At 39.0% G+C, this 18597-nt stretch overlaps 1 protein-coding gene across 2 annotated transcripts in view; it reads right to left on the bottom strand.

The window, feature by feature from the left end:
- The window catches only part of LOC122794659 (probable carboxypeptidase X1), a 1175708-nt gene that overhangs the window by 251680 nt on the left and 905431 nt on the right, over positions 1-18597 (bottom strand). For both annotated transcript variants that reach the window (XM_044063283.1, XM_044063284.1), the window contains one exon: positions 7891-7979. In XM_044063283.1, the coding sequence (XP_043919218.1) occupies positions 7891-7979 (89 nt within the window). The remainder of the gene's footprint in view (positions 1-7890; positions 7980-18597) is intronic.

Below are 18597 nucleotides of genomic sequence, written 5' to 3'. Positions count from 1 at the left end.
ATTCAAGGTTCTTAATATAGCTGCTTCTCTCACATATTAAGTTTGTGTGGATTAGGAATAGGGATTGTCAGTGAACATGAGGCAGTTGCTACACTGCCTCAGTATGCCCATGTTGACCAAGCTGGATGTAGAAATTGTGGGAAATTGTCCGTCCATAGTGTTAGATAAATGTATATGGTCAGGAAAAGAGGTTGCACTTAGGAATGGCTAGTGGGTGAGCGGTGTGTTGGTACTTCTGAGGATAGGGTTAGTGTTCCACCTGACAGTAGAGCAGGGCTGTGAAAAATCACTGCAGGACCACAAGCAAAGTGCTAAGGAAAAATTTAACAGGCAAAATGTTTGCATCTACAACCACCACCACTATGTGGCAGTGCACAGTGGTATGGTAAACGTAAACAAGCACAAATGCAGGGCTTAAATAAAACAAGAAATAACCCTTTTAACTCAAACTAGCCAATAAGGATGCTCTCCCTCTGAGCTCCATCAAATTACCCTTGATTAAATGGGAACCAGGCAGCACTCTCTTCCAACAAGGATGGTTTGAATGTGATGCTCAGAAGTTACAAAACAGACCCAAATACAGCAAACTTGAAATTGGACTATGCTACAGCTGAACTAGTACAATATACAGTAAAATGTGGCAAAAAAGTTCAGACAATTCAAATAGACAGTAGAATGCAAATATAAATTGAAAGTGCAATATAAGACAACAAACTTATAGTTAATTGGAAGCAATGAATGCCTCAGATGCTTTAGCAATGTAGGGAGAGCCACGAAATTTAAAAGCGCAAGAAAGACTGGATGGGAGAGGGCACTTATTATTCTGTTCTCTTGGAATAAAGTGGGTGGGGGAGTGACTTCAGAGAATGACAAATTTAACCTTACTAGCAATAGCCAATGAAAGAGGAGAGGGAAGGAATTATGAGGTCAAATTAACACTAGTGGTGGGCAAGTATATCGAGACAATGAGTTTAAAAACAAAACAGCACCATAGTGAGAGGGTGGAGAAAATTTAATTTCTGTGTGACTCACAAGAGACGGCTCTGGTTTTTTAGTAGTATAAATACGCAATAGAAATAGAATACAACTGAAACACAGTTTAATGAAAAGACACTATGGTATAAAAAACAAAACAGAAGAAAGCAATAAAGCAACAGGAACTACAAGGAAGCGACATAAGAAAAAACAAATTAACTTTTTACCCTCACAGCAGTCTATGGCAGAGTCTGAGTGAACCTTTGGTTAAACAAATATATAAAATAAAAGAGTTACAGATCCAAGCCACTCCATGTAGTTTAGTCCGAAATATCAAGCAATCCAAGGAGATGGGTTAATACCAAATCTCACACTATGCACAAAGTCAGTCGTTTCTGTTTTAACGATGAAAGAGGTTTTCGATGAAATTGGTTGATGTATTGCATTCTCTCCAGTTTCATCTGACCTCTGTTGTAATGTGCATTTATATTATTTTGTGTGTATGCAGATATACATATATATCATACTATATATAATGTCTGTGTATATGTGTGTGTATAAATGTAGGGATGCAGATATTACATACTAAATGTAGTGTATGTATCTGCTCCGAGATGGTATTACAGTGGGGAAAAGGACAAATTCCCGGATCCCCACTGTACCGTAATATCACCTTTAAACTACCTTAATATATATGCATTTATTTAATAATAGTCCATGTATGAGATAAAGTTATGGTGGAATTTAAACCCACATAGGAAGGTTTAGTAGTGATTGTGAAGTCGAAGGACTGAACTCTCTGGCCATGAAAGGATAAATTGCAGCATGATTCCCCCATCTCTCATGGCATGCATTAGTGGACTTGTGTCACTCCAGTCTGTGTGTGTGTGGTAACCAGCTGTATGTTTTCCTTAATTTTGCTTTTGCTCCCTTTCCCTCCTGTTTTACATCACAATATATAAGAAGAAAGATTGTTGATGTACATTTTTGTTACCAGACCAGTGTTGTAGACTTTGCCAGGGGTGAAGAATCAGGTGATGTTACGCTGGCATGCAAGGTAACATCAGTTTCAACAGGAAGCAGGAAGTAGTCTATGTTGAGATGATGGCTTATACACTGTGTAAAATTCATCTAATCATAGGTTCACAGGTTACTGCCCTTGTGAGTCATTGTAAGCCTAGACAATTATCCCTTGTGATACTCAAACCCTGCACCTTGTGTTTGTAAGGCAAATACCTTAACCATTAGGCCACCCTCCCACAAGAGTGTCTCTTGCTCAGACCAAGTGAAAGTCATCTGCAAACACTCTTTTTTTCTGCCTTATAATTCTGTTATTTTGACATCATTTGTGTGCTTGTAAAATTTGTTGACAGGAAGGTATGTTTCATACAGAGAAAGCAGTTTCTATTAACTGTAAGAAAAGGTTGTTTGGTTTTGTTAATTTCTCATATTGCCTGTATTTTAAAGTGTGGTTTCTTACAAGTGTTTGTGAGTACTGTTAAATGGCGGAGTTTGTTATTTTGTTTGTTAATTGTATAGATAAAACAGTGTAAGAAACTTCTCTGTGTGGAAGATTTTCAGTCCTTATATCTCTAGTTAATCACTGTATATTAATCAGATCAGACAATAGTAGTAGACGTAGCGAACGTAAACTCGTCCTAAGTCAAAACAAAACAAAACAAAAAGTAATAATAGAAAATATATAATTGTATAATAATATATAACCCTTATGTACTTTAAATAAAATGTATGGTTTAAAGGGTTATATGTTATTATGACAGCTACTAAGTAGGGCAGGACCAGCTCGAATGTCACACTGATGGGGGAAGGGATGTGAATTTAACATGTGTACCAAAAACACTGTTTTACAGCACAATAAACCACTCCCATGCCTGATAAAAAGTATATATATATTTAGAAAGCTTGTGAGGAAATTATTACTCTATTTTTGTTTTACTTGGATCGCTTGTCTGTGTACTTAATAAAGGATTTTTGACTGGAAACAGACTGCCTGCCTTGCTTGGATTACTTTTGAATACTTAGTAATGCTGTACAATTATATATTTTCTATTACTACTTTTTGTTTTGTTTTGACTTAAGACGAGTTTACGTTCCCTACTTCTACTACTAATGTCTGATCTGTTTAATATACAGTGATTAACTAGAAATATATGGGCTGAAAATCTTCCACACAGAGAAGTTTCTTACACTGTTTTGTTTTTGGACCCACTACACTTTAGTGGGTTGTTTTGAGACTTCGGGGATACCATGGAGATTACTTGTTTTTAATTGTATAGATAAGGACAACTGATCAGGACCACCACAGCCTCACCAACCAAAAACTTTATTTAAAATAAAACTAATTAAAATCAAGTAAAGATCAAATGGAAAGGATTAGCACTTTCAGGCTCAAACATCCTTCTTCAGATCCACCATTCTAACATCTCAGTCTGCTTCTTAAATCATAAACCAACCAATCAGCTCCATAATCTATGCCCTTTCGGGGCTGGTTTTAAGGGAAGCATGCCATTAAGTCCCGGCATACGATCAGCTCACAAATCAGCTATCCACATTAATTCAAAAAGTTCTGTGGAATTAATTAAATCACCTCCCCATCAACATCTTCTTTGTATCTGCAACACCATAAAACAAAAACTAAGTCCAGGATTATTCTTCACATGTTGAATGATCAGAGGAGGAGTGTCTAAAATCACTGATGTGTTGCAGGATGCACTCTTTTAGCATCCTATTGGTTTTCCCTACATAAAACATGTACATAACAGGCCTCAAGCTAAATAAACAACATCTTTACTGCATCAATCTGCATATAAAGATGGTTGGTAGATATTGTTAGTCACTGGATGACAGAAATTGCTTTCTGTACTAATATATCTGCACTCGTTACACTGTCTGCAGGGAAACGTGCCAAACTTAGCAGAAATTAAAAAAGGGACCTTCTCAGTGCATGTTTCATTACATAATAGCCTTTTAAGTTTCAGATTATTCTTAAAACTGAATGATGGCACTTCCTCAACAATCTCCTTTAGGCTTTCATCCATTAATAATATTTTCCAGTTATCTCTTATTATATTACAAATACTCTTGGTGTTACTATTATACTCGAACGTTAATCTCACCAGGGCATTAACCAGGCCAGCGTTGATAGCCGGCCTATCAGTAGTACCCTGTCCTTGATTACCATAATACTCTTGGTGTTACTATTATACTCGAACGTTAATCTCACCAGGGCATTAACCAGGCCAGCTTTGATAGCCGGCCTATCAGTAGTACCCTGTCCTTGATTACCATAATACTCTTGGTGTTACTATTATACTCGAACGTTAATCTCACCAGGGCATTAACCAGACCAGCGTTGATAGCCGGCCTATCAGTAGTACCCTGTCCTTGATTACCATAATACTCTTGGTGTTACTATTATACTCGAACGTTAATCTCACCAGGGCATTAACCAGACCAGCGTTGATAGCCGGCCTATCAGTAGTACCCTGTCCTTGATTACCATAATACTCTTGGTGTTACTATTATACTCGAACGTTAATCTCACCAGGGCATTAACCAGACCAGCGTTGATAGCCGGCCTATCAGTAGTACCCTGTCCTTGATTACCATAATACTCTTGGTGTTACTATTATACTCGAACGTTAATCTCACCAGGGCATTAACCAGACCAGCGTTGATAGCCGGCCTATCAGTAGTACCCTGTCCTTGATTACCATAATACTCTTGGTGTTACTATTATACTCGAACGTTAATCTCACCAGGGCATTAACCAGACCAGCATTGATAGCCGGCCTATCAGTAGTACCCTGTCCTTGATTACCATAATACTCTTGGTGTTACTATTATACTCGAACGTTAATCTCACCAGGGCATTAACCAGACCAGCGTTGATAGCCGGCCTATCAGTAGTACCCTGTCCTTGATTACCATAATACTCTTGGTGTTACTATTATACTCGAACGTTAATCTCACCAGGGCATTAACCAGACCAGCGTTGATAGCCGGCCTATCAGTAGTACCCTGTCCTTGATTACCATAATACTCTTGGTGTTACTATTATACCGAGCGTTAATCTCACCAGGGCATTAACCAGACCAGCGTTGATAGCCAGCCTATCAGTAGTACCCTGTCCTTGATTACCATAATACTCTTGGTGTTACTATTATACTCGTACGTTAATCTCACCAGGGCATTAACCAGACCAGCGTTGATAGCCGGCCTATCAGTAGTACCCTGTCCTTGATTACCATAATACTCTTGGTGTTACTATTATACTCGAACGTTAATCTCACCAGGGCATTAACCAGACCAGCGTTGATAGCCGGCCTATCAGTAGTACCCTGTCCTTGATTACCATAATACTCTTGGTGTTACTATTATACTCGAACGTTAATCTCACCAGGGCATTAACCAGACCAGCGTTGATAGCCGGCCTATCAGTAGTACCCTGTCCTTGATTACCATAATACTCTTGGTGTTACTATTATACTCGAACGTTAATCTCACCAGGGCATTAACCAGGCCAGCTTTGATAGCCGGCCTATCAGTAGTACCCTGTCCTTGATTACCATAATACTCTTGGTGTTACTATTATACTCGAACGTTAATCTCACCAGGGCATTAACCAGACCAGCGTTGATAGCCGGCCTATCAGTAGTACCCTGTCCTTGATTACCATACCAGGGTTTGCCAACATAATTCCTTAACTTCTCAGAATGGGTCACCATTAAGTCCATCTCCCAATTCTTATATTCACAAGCTTTAAAACATGCATAAAGCATATTAATTTCTTCCTGGAAAACAGAATCATTGGTGCAAAGCCTACAAGTATGTAACACTTGTCCTTTTACTATATCTGGAAAAACATACTTGAAATGCATGCTGTCCCTAGCAAGCAGACTGTTCTTCCAACATAGTTTCTTGATTTCTTTCGATCTTTACTTGATTTTAATTGGTTTTATTTTAAAGTTTTTAAAACAAAACCAATTAAAATCAAGTAAAGATCCTAATGTTACTCTATCTATACTGAATGTGTCATTATGTACTAAATGTTACTATTTACTCAGTCTGTATATGATGCTGTTGGTTAGTAAGATCCTAATGTATTTTTGACCTTTGAGTTTGGGTTGTGGCTGAGAAGGGTCAATAGATCAGCACACTTAATGAGTGGACAAATAGTAATAACTACATCAATAAATTGGAATTATTAATTGTTAATTGTATTGTACAATATTGTTTTCTATTGCCTTTCGACTCAGGCCATATCTCTTACTCAATTAAAAAACAAAGGATAAATCCAAAATACTAAACCCAGGAATGCTGAAGGTCCACAGAAGTAAAAATGAAATATGTATAAATAAGCAGAACTGATCAGGGGTGCCACATTCAATACAGATAGAGTAATATTAGGATCTTATTAATTAACAGCGCCATACACAGAATGAGTATATAGTAACATTCAGTACATAATGATACATTCAGTACAGATAGAGTAACATTAGGATCTTAGTAACCAACAACACCATATACAGAATGAGTATATAGTAACATTCAGTACATAATGATACATTCAGTACAGACAGAGTAATATTAGAATCTTGGTAACCAACAATACCATACACAGAATGAGTAAATAATAACATTCAGTACATAATGATACATTCAATACAGATACAGTAACATTAGGATCTTATTAACCAACAACACCATATACAAAATGAGTATATAGTAACATTCAGTACATAATGATACATTCAATAAAGATAGAGTAACATTAGGATCTTATTAATCAGCAGCACCATACAGAATGAGTATATAGTAACATTCAGTACATAATGATACATTCAGTACAGCTAGAGTAACATTAGGATCTTATTAATCAACAGTACCATATAGAATGAGTAAATAGTAACATTCAGTACATAATGATACATTCAATACAGATACAGTAACATTAGAATCTTATTAACCAACAACATCATATACAAAATGAGTATATAGTAACATTCAGTACATAATGATACATTCAATAAAGATAGAGTAACATTAGGATCTTATTAATCAGCAGCACCATACAGAATGAGTATATAGTAACATTCAGTACATAATGATACATTCAATACAGATAGAGTAACATTAGGATCTTATTAATCAACAGTATCAGATAAAGAATGAATAAAAGGTAAAATTCATAATACATAATGATACATGCAATGCAGGCAGGGTAACATTAGGATCTTAGTAACCAACGGCACCATACAGAATGAGTTAATAGTAACATTCAGTACTTAATGATACATTCAATGCAGATATAGTAACATTAGTATCTTAGTAACTAACAGCACCATACAGAATGAGTAAATAGTAACATTGAGTACATAATGATACATTCAATACAGATACAGTAACATTAGGATCTTATTAATCAACAGCACTATACAGAATGAGTATATAGTAACATTCAGTACATAATGATACATACAATACAGGTAGGGTAACAGTTTTACTAATCAACAATATCACATACAAAATGAGCCAATGGTAACATTCAGTTCATAATGATGCATTCAATACAGTTAGGATAACATTATTAACCATCAGTATCATCTAAAGAATAATTAAATGCTACACTTCACTACATAATGACACACTCAGTGTAGATTGGTAGTATCAGAAGCCTACTAGTCAACAATGACATCATATACAGAATCAATAAATGGTAAAATTCAGGATATAATGATAACATTCAATACAGATAGAGTAACATTAGGATCTTACTAAGTAACAGTACCGTATACAGAATGAGTAAATAGTAAGATCCAGTGCTTACTGATAAGACTCAGTCTAGACAGGGTATTTCTATATGTCCAGCTAAAGAAATTAATGTTTTCCTACCCTTCGCATTGCCTTGTAGTTGTGATGTTTGAACTCAAAGTCGTCTGTTGATGCTGCTCCATCCTGAAAATTGACGATACTGTTGGGGTCTGTAGGTAGCAGGGGAAGAGGAAAAGAAAGACAAATAGAGTGAATTATCCTCTAAAACAAAATATGCAGTAACAACATGAGTAATAACGACGCAATGCAGTTATGCAGTAACAACATGAGTAATGATGCAATGCAGTTGTGCAGTTACAACATGAGTAATAACGATGCAATGCAGTTATGCAGTAACAACATGAGTAATAATGATGCAATGCAGTTACACAATAACAACATGAGTAATGATGCAATGCAGTTCGGCAGTTACAACATGAGTAATAACGATGCAATGCAGTTACGCAGTAACAACATGAGTAATAATGATGCAATGCAGTTACACAATAACAACATGAGTAATGATGCAATGCAGTTACGCAGTAACAACATGAGTAATAATGATGCAATGCAGTTACGCAGTAACAACATGAGTAATAACGATGCAATGCAGTTACGCAGTAACAACATGAGTAATAATGATGCAATGCAGTTACGCAGTAACAACATGAGTAATAATGATGCAATGCAGTTACGCAATAACAACATGAGTAATGATGCAATGCAGTTACGCAGTAACAACATGAGTAATAATGATGCAATGCAGTTACGCAGTAACAACATGAGTAATAATGATGCAATGCAGTTATGCAGTAACAACATGAGTAATAACGATGCAATGCAGTTATGCAGTAACAACATGAGTAATAATGATGCAATGCAGTTATGCAGTAACAACATGAGTAATAACGATGCAATGCAGTTACGCAGTAACAACATGAGTAATAATGATGCAATGCAGTTACGCAGTAACAACATGAGTAATAATGATGCAATGTAGTTACGCAGTAACAACATGAGTAATAATGATGCAATGCAGTTACGCAGTAACAACATGAGTAATAATGATGCAATGCAGTTATGCAGTAACATGAGTAATAATGATGCAATACAGTTATGCAGTAAGATGCCATGTATGTAATCTGTTCCCCATTTGGGTTTATATTCATACTACACATCACAACATGCCATGTACAAGAGAATTTGCATTTTCATTTGAAAACAGGCTAGTGGCTGAAGTTACTTGTTTTAGAAGACAGCTACTTCAAACTCCACTGGCAGCAAGTGCTCCCTGCTGATCCTCAGATGAGATGGTACCTGGTGATCCTCAGGCGAGATGGTACCTGGTGATCTTCAGGTGAGATGGTACCTGGTGATCCTCAGGTGAGATGTACCTGCTGATTCTCAGGTGAGATGTACCTGCTGATCCTCAGGTGAGATGGTACCTGCTTTATTTTTTGGTCCTTTACTCATAAAATGTGTGATTTATTGCAATTGTTGGGGATTGAAGTCACTAAATAATGTCATACAGTTGAGTTTCAGCTAGTATTTCCTTCAGAAAATATATGGTAAAACAAATTCTTTTATTCTAGCAACTTCCTAATTTTATATCAACAATGCTTAAAATCTGTTTCTATGTTTAGCCTTTGTTACCCCATACTTCTCAACTTCTAAGCTCAAGAAATCTCGACAAATTACAAAATGGGGGAGGGACAAATGTCTAAAACTAGACACAGATTTTAAATATTGCTCCTATAAACGTAGAAAGTTTCTAGAATTACACATTTTGATTAGCATGCATTTTCTAAAGGATAAAACGTCTGAACCCCAAACGTATGTCACCATTTACTGACTTCATTCCTGTACTATTTGCTAGAAAACCACACATTTTATGAAGAGCAATCCAATAAATATTAGGCAAAAATCTGGATATGCTCTAAATATCTAGACAATGGTACCCCCTTTATTTTAGACGTTATCCAAATTTCTTGAGAAAGAGGTTGAGCAATACACATACCTCTTAACTGCTGGTACTGGTCGAGTGCTTTCTCTCTCTCTCACACACCACATACACACACACACACACTTCTACTTTCATGCATGCAAGGGCACATACACTCACACATGCCTGCAGAAACATAAACACACACAGAGACATTTCTTTCTTTTTTTAAATGTTCTTTTAATTTTACAGTTTGTAAACAGCAGAAGAGCTGCTTAGTGAGTATAAAATAATAGCTCAAGTGAGCTCACGATCATGGAATGTATACAGTAACACACAGAGAGAGAAATGCACTTTTATTTTTGTAATTTTATTTTATTTTTTAATTTTATACTCACTAAACAGCAAAAGCACTGCTTAGTAAGCGTAAATAATGGGGGCCATTAGCTTCCTCACAGTCCAAGCTCTGTGACTGCTTATATGCTGCTGTGAAATGGCAGACTCGTTTTTTCAGAGGGCATTGCCTCACCCATTCTTTAAGGCATAGTATATCAGGTTATAGGTACATATGGTTTTCTTAATCAGACAAATATGCAGGTCAGGTTCTAAGTGCAAACAGCTTAAAATTAGTTCAGTCATAGCTTGACTTTTTTATGCATCATCACATGTTGTTCCATTGTCAGGAACCCATGCTAATGATGGTAAGGGTCTATGTGTCTCTATCGGCAAGTGTGTAACTGCTGTAAAGCCCAGTGGTCCTTCACCATTTGTCCAGTCTGGGTTAACTGGGATAGGTCTGTTGACTAAAAGATGGAAATAAACTGTTAACCCTGTAACATTCAGAAACAACTCAAAGGCTAACTTCCTACTTTAAGTGATAACCTGGCAAAATTTCAAGACTCCATAAACCCTGAAAATACTGCTGCCTTTGCAGAACTACTCACAGAAACTCTATACAAGCATGTTAATAGCTACGCAGAGGCAACTGTACCCACCAGAAAAAGCACAGAACTAACTCAAAAAACAAGCCACCCTGGTGGAATCACAAAATCAATAGGCTGTATAATGGAGGAAGAAAATCATGGCAAAAATTAGGAGGTATAGCACCAACCATGAAAACCATCCTCAACAAACTGACAAAGTCTACCAAAGCCAAAGTTAAAGACAAATTTGTCACAGGCCAAGGACAACCTACCTATGTCTGCAACTTGAAAAGCAGTATACGATTGTGTGCAGAGATCGTTATTAAAGGAACCGTCTCTACTGATCTGGAAGATAAAGAAAATCTATTGGCAGACAAATTCAGCTGTAGCTTTACTGCTCTCCACCTCGGGAAATGCCGTCAGATATAACATTCCCTACTATCACTGCGAAACAGGTCCTTACTGCTCTCTCTAAGGCCAGGAACACTGCAGCAGTGGGCCCAGACAATATCACAGGCTGCCTTCAAAACAGAATGAAACATGACCTATCAGGGCCTCTGGAATTATTATTATTATTATTTAACTGCAGCCTCCAAACAGGCTTCATACCTCATGAATGGAGAACAGCTATCCCTCTGCACAAAGGTAGGCCATCTACAGACTCTTGAAACTACAGACCAATGACTCTGACCAGTCTCAAAGGCAAAGCCATGGAATCAGAATCAGAAACAGAAACAGAATCAGAATCAGAATCACGTTTATTGGCCAGGTATGCGCATATACAAGGAATTTGAGTCCAGTTTCAGTGACTCTCTAAGTATGAAATACAGTCTAGATTCAGCAGTCCTTAAAAGAGACTTTTAAGGGCCCTAGCAGTCACTAGCCTAGTACACCTATGAGTAACTAATAGTAATATCTAGTAATATAATATCTAGTAATACCTAGTAATATCTCTGTATGAGTACCAGCTACTACCTATGAACCTATAAACCTAGTAATATCTCTGTAAATGTATTTCAATCTGTTTTTGTTTATATCTGTTGTGGGGATTTTCTCCCCTTGTATATAATTGCTTATCAGCTACTGTAGAATGTTTTTATGGAGCCTTTCTTCCCAACTCATTATAAAATATTTAACCTGTTGCAGGGATTTCTCTCCTTTTACATAATTTCTCAGCTACTGTTTAAATGTTTTTGAATCTGTTGGGGATCTTTTCTCACCAGGCCTCCATTGAAAATTGGGCCATTGGCTCAGACAGACATTTCCAGTTATCAAAGGACTAATTAAGTAAATAAATAAATAAATAATATACGTTAGAGGATGAAAGACGAGTCATCAATGGATCTCTTTACTGCTCCCTTTTCTTTGATTTTTCCATGTTTTTTCTAGCATTAGTAGACACCTTTGATTGGTAACTTGTGTTTTAGTTCGGTAAAGTACTGTATGCATAGTGTCAGTCTGATGCGTTGTTATCTTCAGGCCCTGCTATGTTATATCAGCAAAGTACCACCGTGTTATTTAGAGGTGCAACAAAATCTGTAAATGCATTTGTCTGCTAAAAAGCGTTAAGACTTTGCAAATTAAAAACAAGGGAATGAACAATGGAAGTCAGTGCATATGAATAATGGTTGAACAACAGATCTAAATTAAGAGTTATAAAATAAGATAATGAAATGAATCATTGTTATCAAAAATGCTAAAGGAAAACAATAAAACGTTATGGAGCTCTTGAAGCTGCCCAACGTTGGAGATTTCCAAAACCACTGTTGTGCTAAAGTCCAAGGATGAGGTGCCAGGCAGGAGGAGGAATGCAACTCACAAGCCACATCCTTGGACCCTAGCAGCTCTAGAGTATCCAGTAGACTTGACCATGCCAGACAGTGTAGACAGAGCAACTCTTTAAGGAACATGGAACCCAGGCTGCATAGGGCTAAGAACATTAACTCTGGGTCTTTATGCACTATATGAGAATATAAAGCAATCAAAGCAGTGTCTCCACAGAAATAGAGTAATACAATGGTAACATGAAGTACCAAAATGTGGTGATGATGCAGAGGTCTGTCCTAACTGTAGGCAATCAGCCTCAGTTACAGGCATGCCCAGATGAAGTGAAGGCACATAGAAACCAGGGCATCAACAGCTACTATTAAATCCTCGGGTGGAAGCTGTTTGGTCTGGGTGATGTTCCTTTGATGGTAAAAAAAGGGCACAGCAACAGCACACTCCTGTTTCCTAAACGTCAGGGAACCATCAATGATCACTCCACAGTCTCATGTCTTTGAAATAAACTCAAGCCTGTCACTCCAATAAAGGTCTCTAAGTCAAAGCAGCAGAGCCCTTCAAAGTAGCTAAACTGCCAAGGTCACTGCTTTAAATGCACTGAGTTTCATCCAGCCATGTGCAGGCTGTTCATGGCAGTCATGTACCTGTGAATGAAGGAGTAGTACAGGTGTGTAACATCACCACAGCAATGATAATGCAGCACCGTCCCCACCATGAGTACTCCCAAGGCAGGCATGTACCTGTGAATGAAGGAGTAGTACAGGTAGTACAGGTGTGTAACATCACCACAGCAATGATAATGCAGCACCGTCCCCACCATGAGTACTCCCAAGGCAGTCATGTACCTGTGAATGAAGGAGTAGTACAGGTAGTACAGGTGTGTAACATCACCACAGCAATGATAATGCAGCACCGTCCCCACCATGAGTACTCCCAAGGCAGGCATGTACCTGTGAATGAAGGAGTAGTACAGGTAGTACAGGTGTGTAACATCACCGCAGCAATGATAATGCAGCACCGTCCCCACCATGAGTACTCCCAAGGCAGCCATGGACCTGTGAATGAAGGAGTAGTACAGGTAGTACAGGTGTGTAACATCACCACAGCAATGATAATGCAGCACCGTCCCCACCATGAGTACTCCCAAGGCAGGCATGTACCTGTGAATGAAGGAGTAGTACAGGTAGTACAGGTGTGTAACATCACCGCAGCAATGATAATGCAGCACCGTCCCCACCATGAGTACTCCCAAGGCAGCCATGTACCTGTGAATGAAGGAGTAGTACAGGTAGTACAGGTGTGTAACATCACCACAGCAATGATAATGCAGCACCGTCCCCACCATGAGTACTCCCAAGGCAGGCATGTACCTGTGAATGAAGGAGTAGTACAGGTAGTACAGGTGTGTAACATCACCACAGCAATGATAATGCAGCACCGTCCCACCATGAGTACTCCCAAGGCAGGCATGTACCTGTGAATGAAGGAGTAGTACAGGTAGTACAGGTGTGTAACATCACCGCAGCAATGATAATGCAGCACCGTCCCCACCATGAGTACTCCCAAGGCAGCCATGTACCTGTGAATGAAGGAGTAGTACAGGTAGTACAGGTGTGTAACATTACCACAGCAATGATAATGCAGCACCGTCCCCACCATGAGTACTCCCAAGGCAGGCATGTACCTGTGAATGAAGGAGTAGTACAGGTAGTACAGGTGTGTAACATCACCGCAGCAATGATAATGCAGCACCGTCCCCACCATGAGTACTCCCAAGGCAGCCATGTACCTGTGAATGAAGGAGTAGTACAGGTAGTACAGGTGTGTAATATCACCACAGCAATGATAATGCAGCACCGTCCCCACCATGAGTACTCCCAAGGCAGCCGTGTACCTGTGAATGAAGGAGTAGTACAGGTAGTACAGGTGTGTAACATCACCACAGCAATGATAATGCAGCACCGTCCCCACCATGAGTACTCCCAAGTCAGTCATGTACCTGTGAATGAAGGAGTAGTACAGGTAGTACAGGTGTGTAACATCACCACAGCAATGATAATGCAGCACCGTCCCCACCATGAGTACTCCCAAGGCAGGCATGTACCTGTGAATGAAGGAGTAGTACAGGTAGTACAGGTGTGTAACATCACCACAGCAATGATAATGCAGCACCGTCCCCACCATGAGTACTCCCAAGGCAGGCATGTACATGGTGAATGACAACACAACTAATACTGAACCCCTTGTTGCCCCATAATACAGAGAGGAGGAAGAGGATGAACCAACCCCAGAAACTACAGTTTGAGAGTGTTCTGAAAGATAGGAGGCAAGCCAATCAATAGCCTTTACTGATATTCCAGATTATGTCCAGCGGCTATTCAAGAGGATACCATGAACCATCAAAAAAATGAAAGGGGAGAGCAAAAACTAACCACTGATTTCTGGCAATCAGGAAATCATTTGCAACCCCAGTGAGGGTGGTGTCTATTTTGTTAAGTATTCAAACCCAGACTGAAATGGATCAAGGCATTCATTCTCCTTTAAACTGCACGTAAAACACTTTCTCCTTTACATTTCCAGAAAAAACATCCAGCGTGGAATAATAATTGTGCACAAAATTCACCAAAATCTCCTTTAAAGGTGAAAGAAATGCACATTTAATAAGAAAATGATATTCTAAAAGGTAGTAGCATTCAGTACTTCCAGACATTGTGCAACAAAGATGAGAGGGACTGAGTCAAGCCAGCAAGATGTTTACTTGAGACTTGAAACCAGGAATATATACTCTGATTAATCGTGTATAACAAATTAATCTCAACACCCATAAAAAGGATAGTAAACATTATCAGACCTATTGTAATGGGCCACTCCACGAAGATCTTATGAGGACAAACTTATCTGCAAAATAACGGACTGGTATTTTTAGTTCTCTATATTAAAAGGCCTTCTGTGTGTCATGACAGTCGTGCTGTACTGCTTACTGACCATCCAGAAGAGCATAAGCAATTGTTTTAATACAGCAGATATTCCTCTAGACAAATATAATGCCTTTTTTGTGAATGAGTTTCACTTGATAAAGAACATGGGGCTTACCTAATATGTGTCCTCCAACAAGTGGGTACAACATGATATATCGTAGGTTAACATTAGACGAACTGTCTTTATGGACCATTTTAAGCCTAGCTAATTACCCCATGTGAAAATCAAACACTGCACATTGTGTCTGTAAGGTAAACACCTTAACTATTATGCCAACCTCCCACTAATGAATAACTGGCAAACCAACAAAAGTTCATAGTTACTAGGCATCTCAGCCAAAGGAGGGCACACTTAGGAGTACAGCATCCCTATCCCCCCTTAAAGTACACCACAATATCTGCAATCCACGGCATGGGAGAAGAACCCACAGCCTTCTGCACCAAAGGCAAGTATGCTACTTGTGGGGCTACTAACATCATATTCATCCTTTCCTCCAAGAACACAGAGTTCATGATTGTACCAAGATTGTCATGCAATCCGGACAACTGGATGTAGATAAGCAGAAGCAGAAAGGTCCACAGAGGCAGATACATCCTCCTTAAACGAAATCATAATTAGTCTAGGTCAACTGCACTCTTGTCCAAGAACAGCTGGGAGGCAACACGTCACTTGTTGAGCCATGATAGTATTAAATTCTTGTACTGTGTCAGATGAAAAGGTATGAGCACAGACTAGAAATAAAATTCATTAATGAAAAGTAATGGAAGACGTATACGTCCTTCTGATCATCTTTATTTGTCTGTCCTATTCTTAGGACATACTACTGACTTCTTGAGGCTTTTAAAATGAATCATCAGTGATTATGTTTCCTGCCCTGAGACCTGTGTCTGCTCATCCCTAGGCTGAGAGGTCATTGTGTTATATAAGCGTATAAGCGTGCATGGCCAATGAGATGCCTGGCCACGCTACTGCCACTTTACAGAAAACTATTGATCATGTGCCTCATGTCTCAAAGGGCACTGCACCCATTGTTGCCCACTGACGCACATCACATGGTGTTTGCTAGGCATGGCTGTGTGCATAAGGTTACCAGTTATCTCTTGGATATGACCTAGAGAGTAGACTTGGCCTCAGTAGGTACAAATTCTGATAGGGCACCTACATGGTAAAGAAGGGAGTTTCAAATCTTTCTTTAGCTGCTTCATATTCCTTAAGAGTGCCTACTGAGGGAGTAAAAGGGCCCTGTTTACAAGGCTTATGCTTGGAACTAGATAGCCAGAATGGAGAATGGTGACTGGTGCAACTGCCATCATTTACATTGGTGAGCAGACAAGAATATAGTGACCTGAGAATCTGCCACCAAGACCTTCTTTACATTTGGAAAGAAGAGGGTAGGGAAAGACAGATGACTTTTTATTGCAAGAATTACGATCCCACTTTGGCTTTTTAAAGTAGATTATGTACCACTAGCAGTAACTGAATTTTGTTGTGGAGATGTGCTTTGCTCATTACTGCTTGCTTACTTTTTGCAGCACCTCAAGAGACTGAGGCTGCCTTGTCAGAAGACATGAGACAGTCTAGGGTAAGCACAGTGCCTTGCTGGCTCTTTTAAAATGATACATTAAACTGTAGCACACATTACTAATCTGCTGTCTTTGTGTCTCTGTTTTTTTTTTTCTTTTTATTTGCTTTGCTTTGTCATTTTGTTTTTCTCTATTTATTTTCTTTTTCTGCAGGAGAACACAAGGTGCAGGCACAGGTGACAAACTGCAGGGTGAAAGATGAAAAGTGGCTAGAGGGCCTGGACCTCTGTGGCCACCTCTCTCGAAGAAGGATGAAGGCATATAGAGTCATGTAGCTGGCTGGCTTGAACTATTGGGCTGCAAGAAGCTGTGCTGACACACAATTTCAGCTATGCAGGTAATAGACTTTTGAGTGGGTTCCCCTCTAGGTCAAGTCTGGCAGCCCATACTTTACCCTTTTCTATCCCTATCATTGTGTTTCCTAACCATTTTTTGTCACTCCCCATCTCCTGTTTGTTGTCCAGTCCTCCCAGTTGCCAGTACTCCACCCTTTTGTCAGTCCACATCTTTCCACTGTCACCCCCTATATGTCAGTTCCTCCTTTGTCGGGTTGTCTGCATTCTTTGTTTGTTTGTCTGCTCCTACTTTATTTCTTATACTGTCTTTTCTAGCCACATTTTCCCTTGCTACCTTCCCTCTGCAATCTTTATCTTCTTGTTAAAAAGGCACCTATACCCATAAAATATATACTCTTCTTTAGTTCCACACCAAGCTTCCCTTCCATTTGTCCTTTTGTGTGCTATTACACTTGCTGGTCCCCATGTCTACCTGTCAGTTCTTCTTATTTCCTCCCCCTACATGATAAAATGAGTTGACACTTTGCTGTGGTGCCCTTATATGTTTCATAGGTAGTCAGTAGATACAAAGTCCAGGAGACCATTTAGGAGCCTGGCCCAAATTCCCAATTGCCCCAAAGCATTGCCTGGTTAAGTGACTTGGTCAAAGTCACACAGTAGGCATATGAAGGCTGTGAGACTCAAACCCTGTACCAAAAGAAGCAGATCATTAACAGCTGTTAAGCTCAATCCTCTGCACTAACTGCTAAATATGGGATGGTCACTCTTCCCATGTAATAGCTATGGGGCACATTGATGCATGCGTGAATATTGTCAGGCATACCACATACGTATAGTTTTCCTTTCTGATATTAAATTGCTCATACCAGCATTGGTCTAACAGCACACTAACTATTATTACAGCTGCAAAGGTTCATTATGCATCACTGTCATCCATGTTCTGGCACTATACCTAATGTCCACTAGGCCATGATGCGCTAACACATGATGGCATTATGCCAGCAGTCATACATGCCTAATCTCCACTAGGCCTTGATGAGCTGACTTCATCATGCTGTCGATCACTTCATGGTCACGTTATGCCTTTTTATGAATATCGCCTTATGTTTAAAAAAAGCTTAAAATGTTTATTGGAGCTTCTTCATATGCTCATGTGTAAATAACTCAAAGAACCTAGAAGCGTGATCCTTCTAACAAATATATGCTTACTCAGAACCCTAACTTTAAAAAAAAGTCCCACTTTTTCCCTAACCCCAATTCCAAACCTTGATTCCTACTCTAAA

The sequence above is a fragment of the Protopterus annectens genome, chromosome 2.part1 (assembly GCF_019279795.1).
Source record: "Protopterus annectens isolate FY-2018-M chromosome 2.part1, PAN1.0, whole genome shotgun sequence".
Classification (NCBI taxonomy): Eukaryota; Metazoa; Chordata; order Ceratodontiformes; family Protopteridae; genus Protopterus; species Protopterus annectens.
This window is presented reverse-complemented; position numbering and strand designations above follow the sequence as displayed.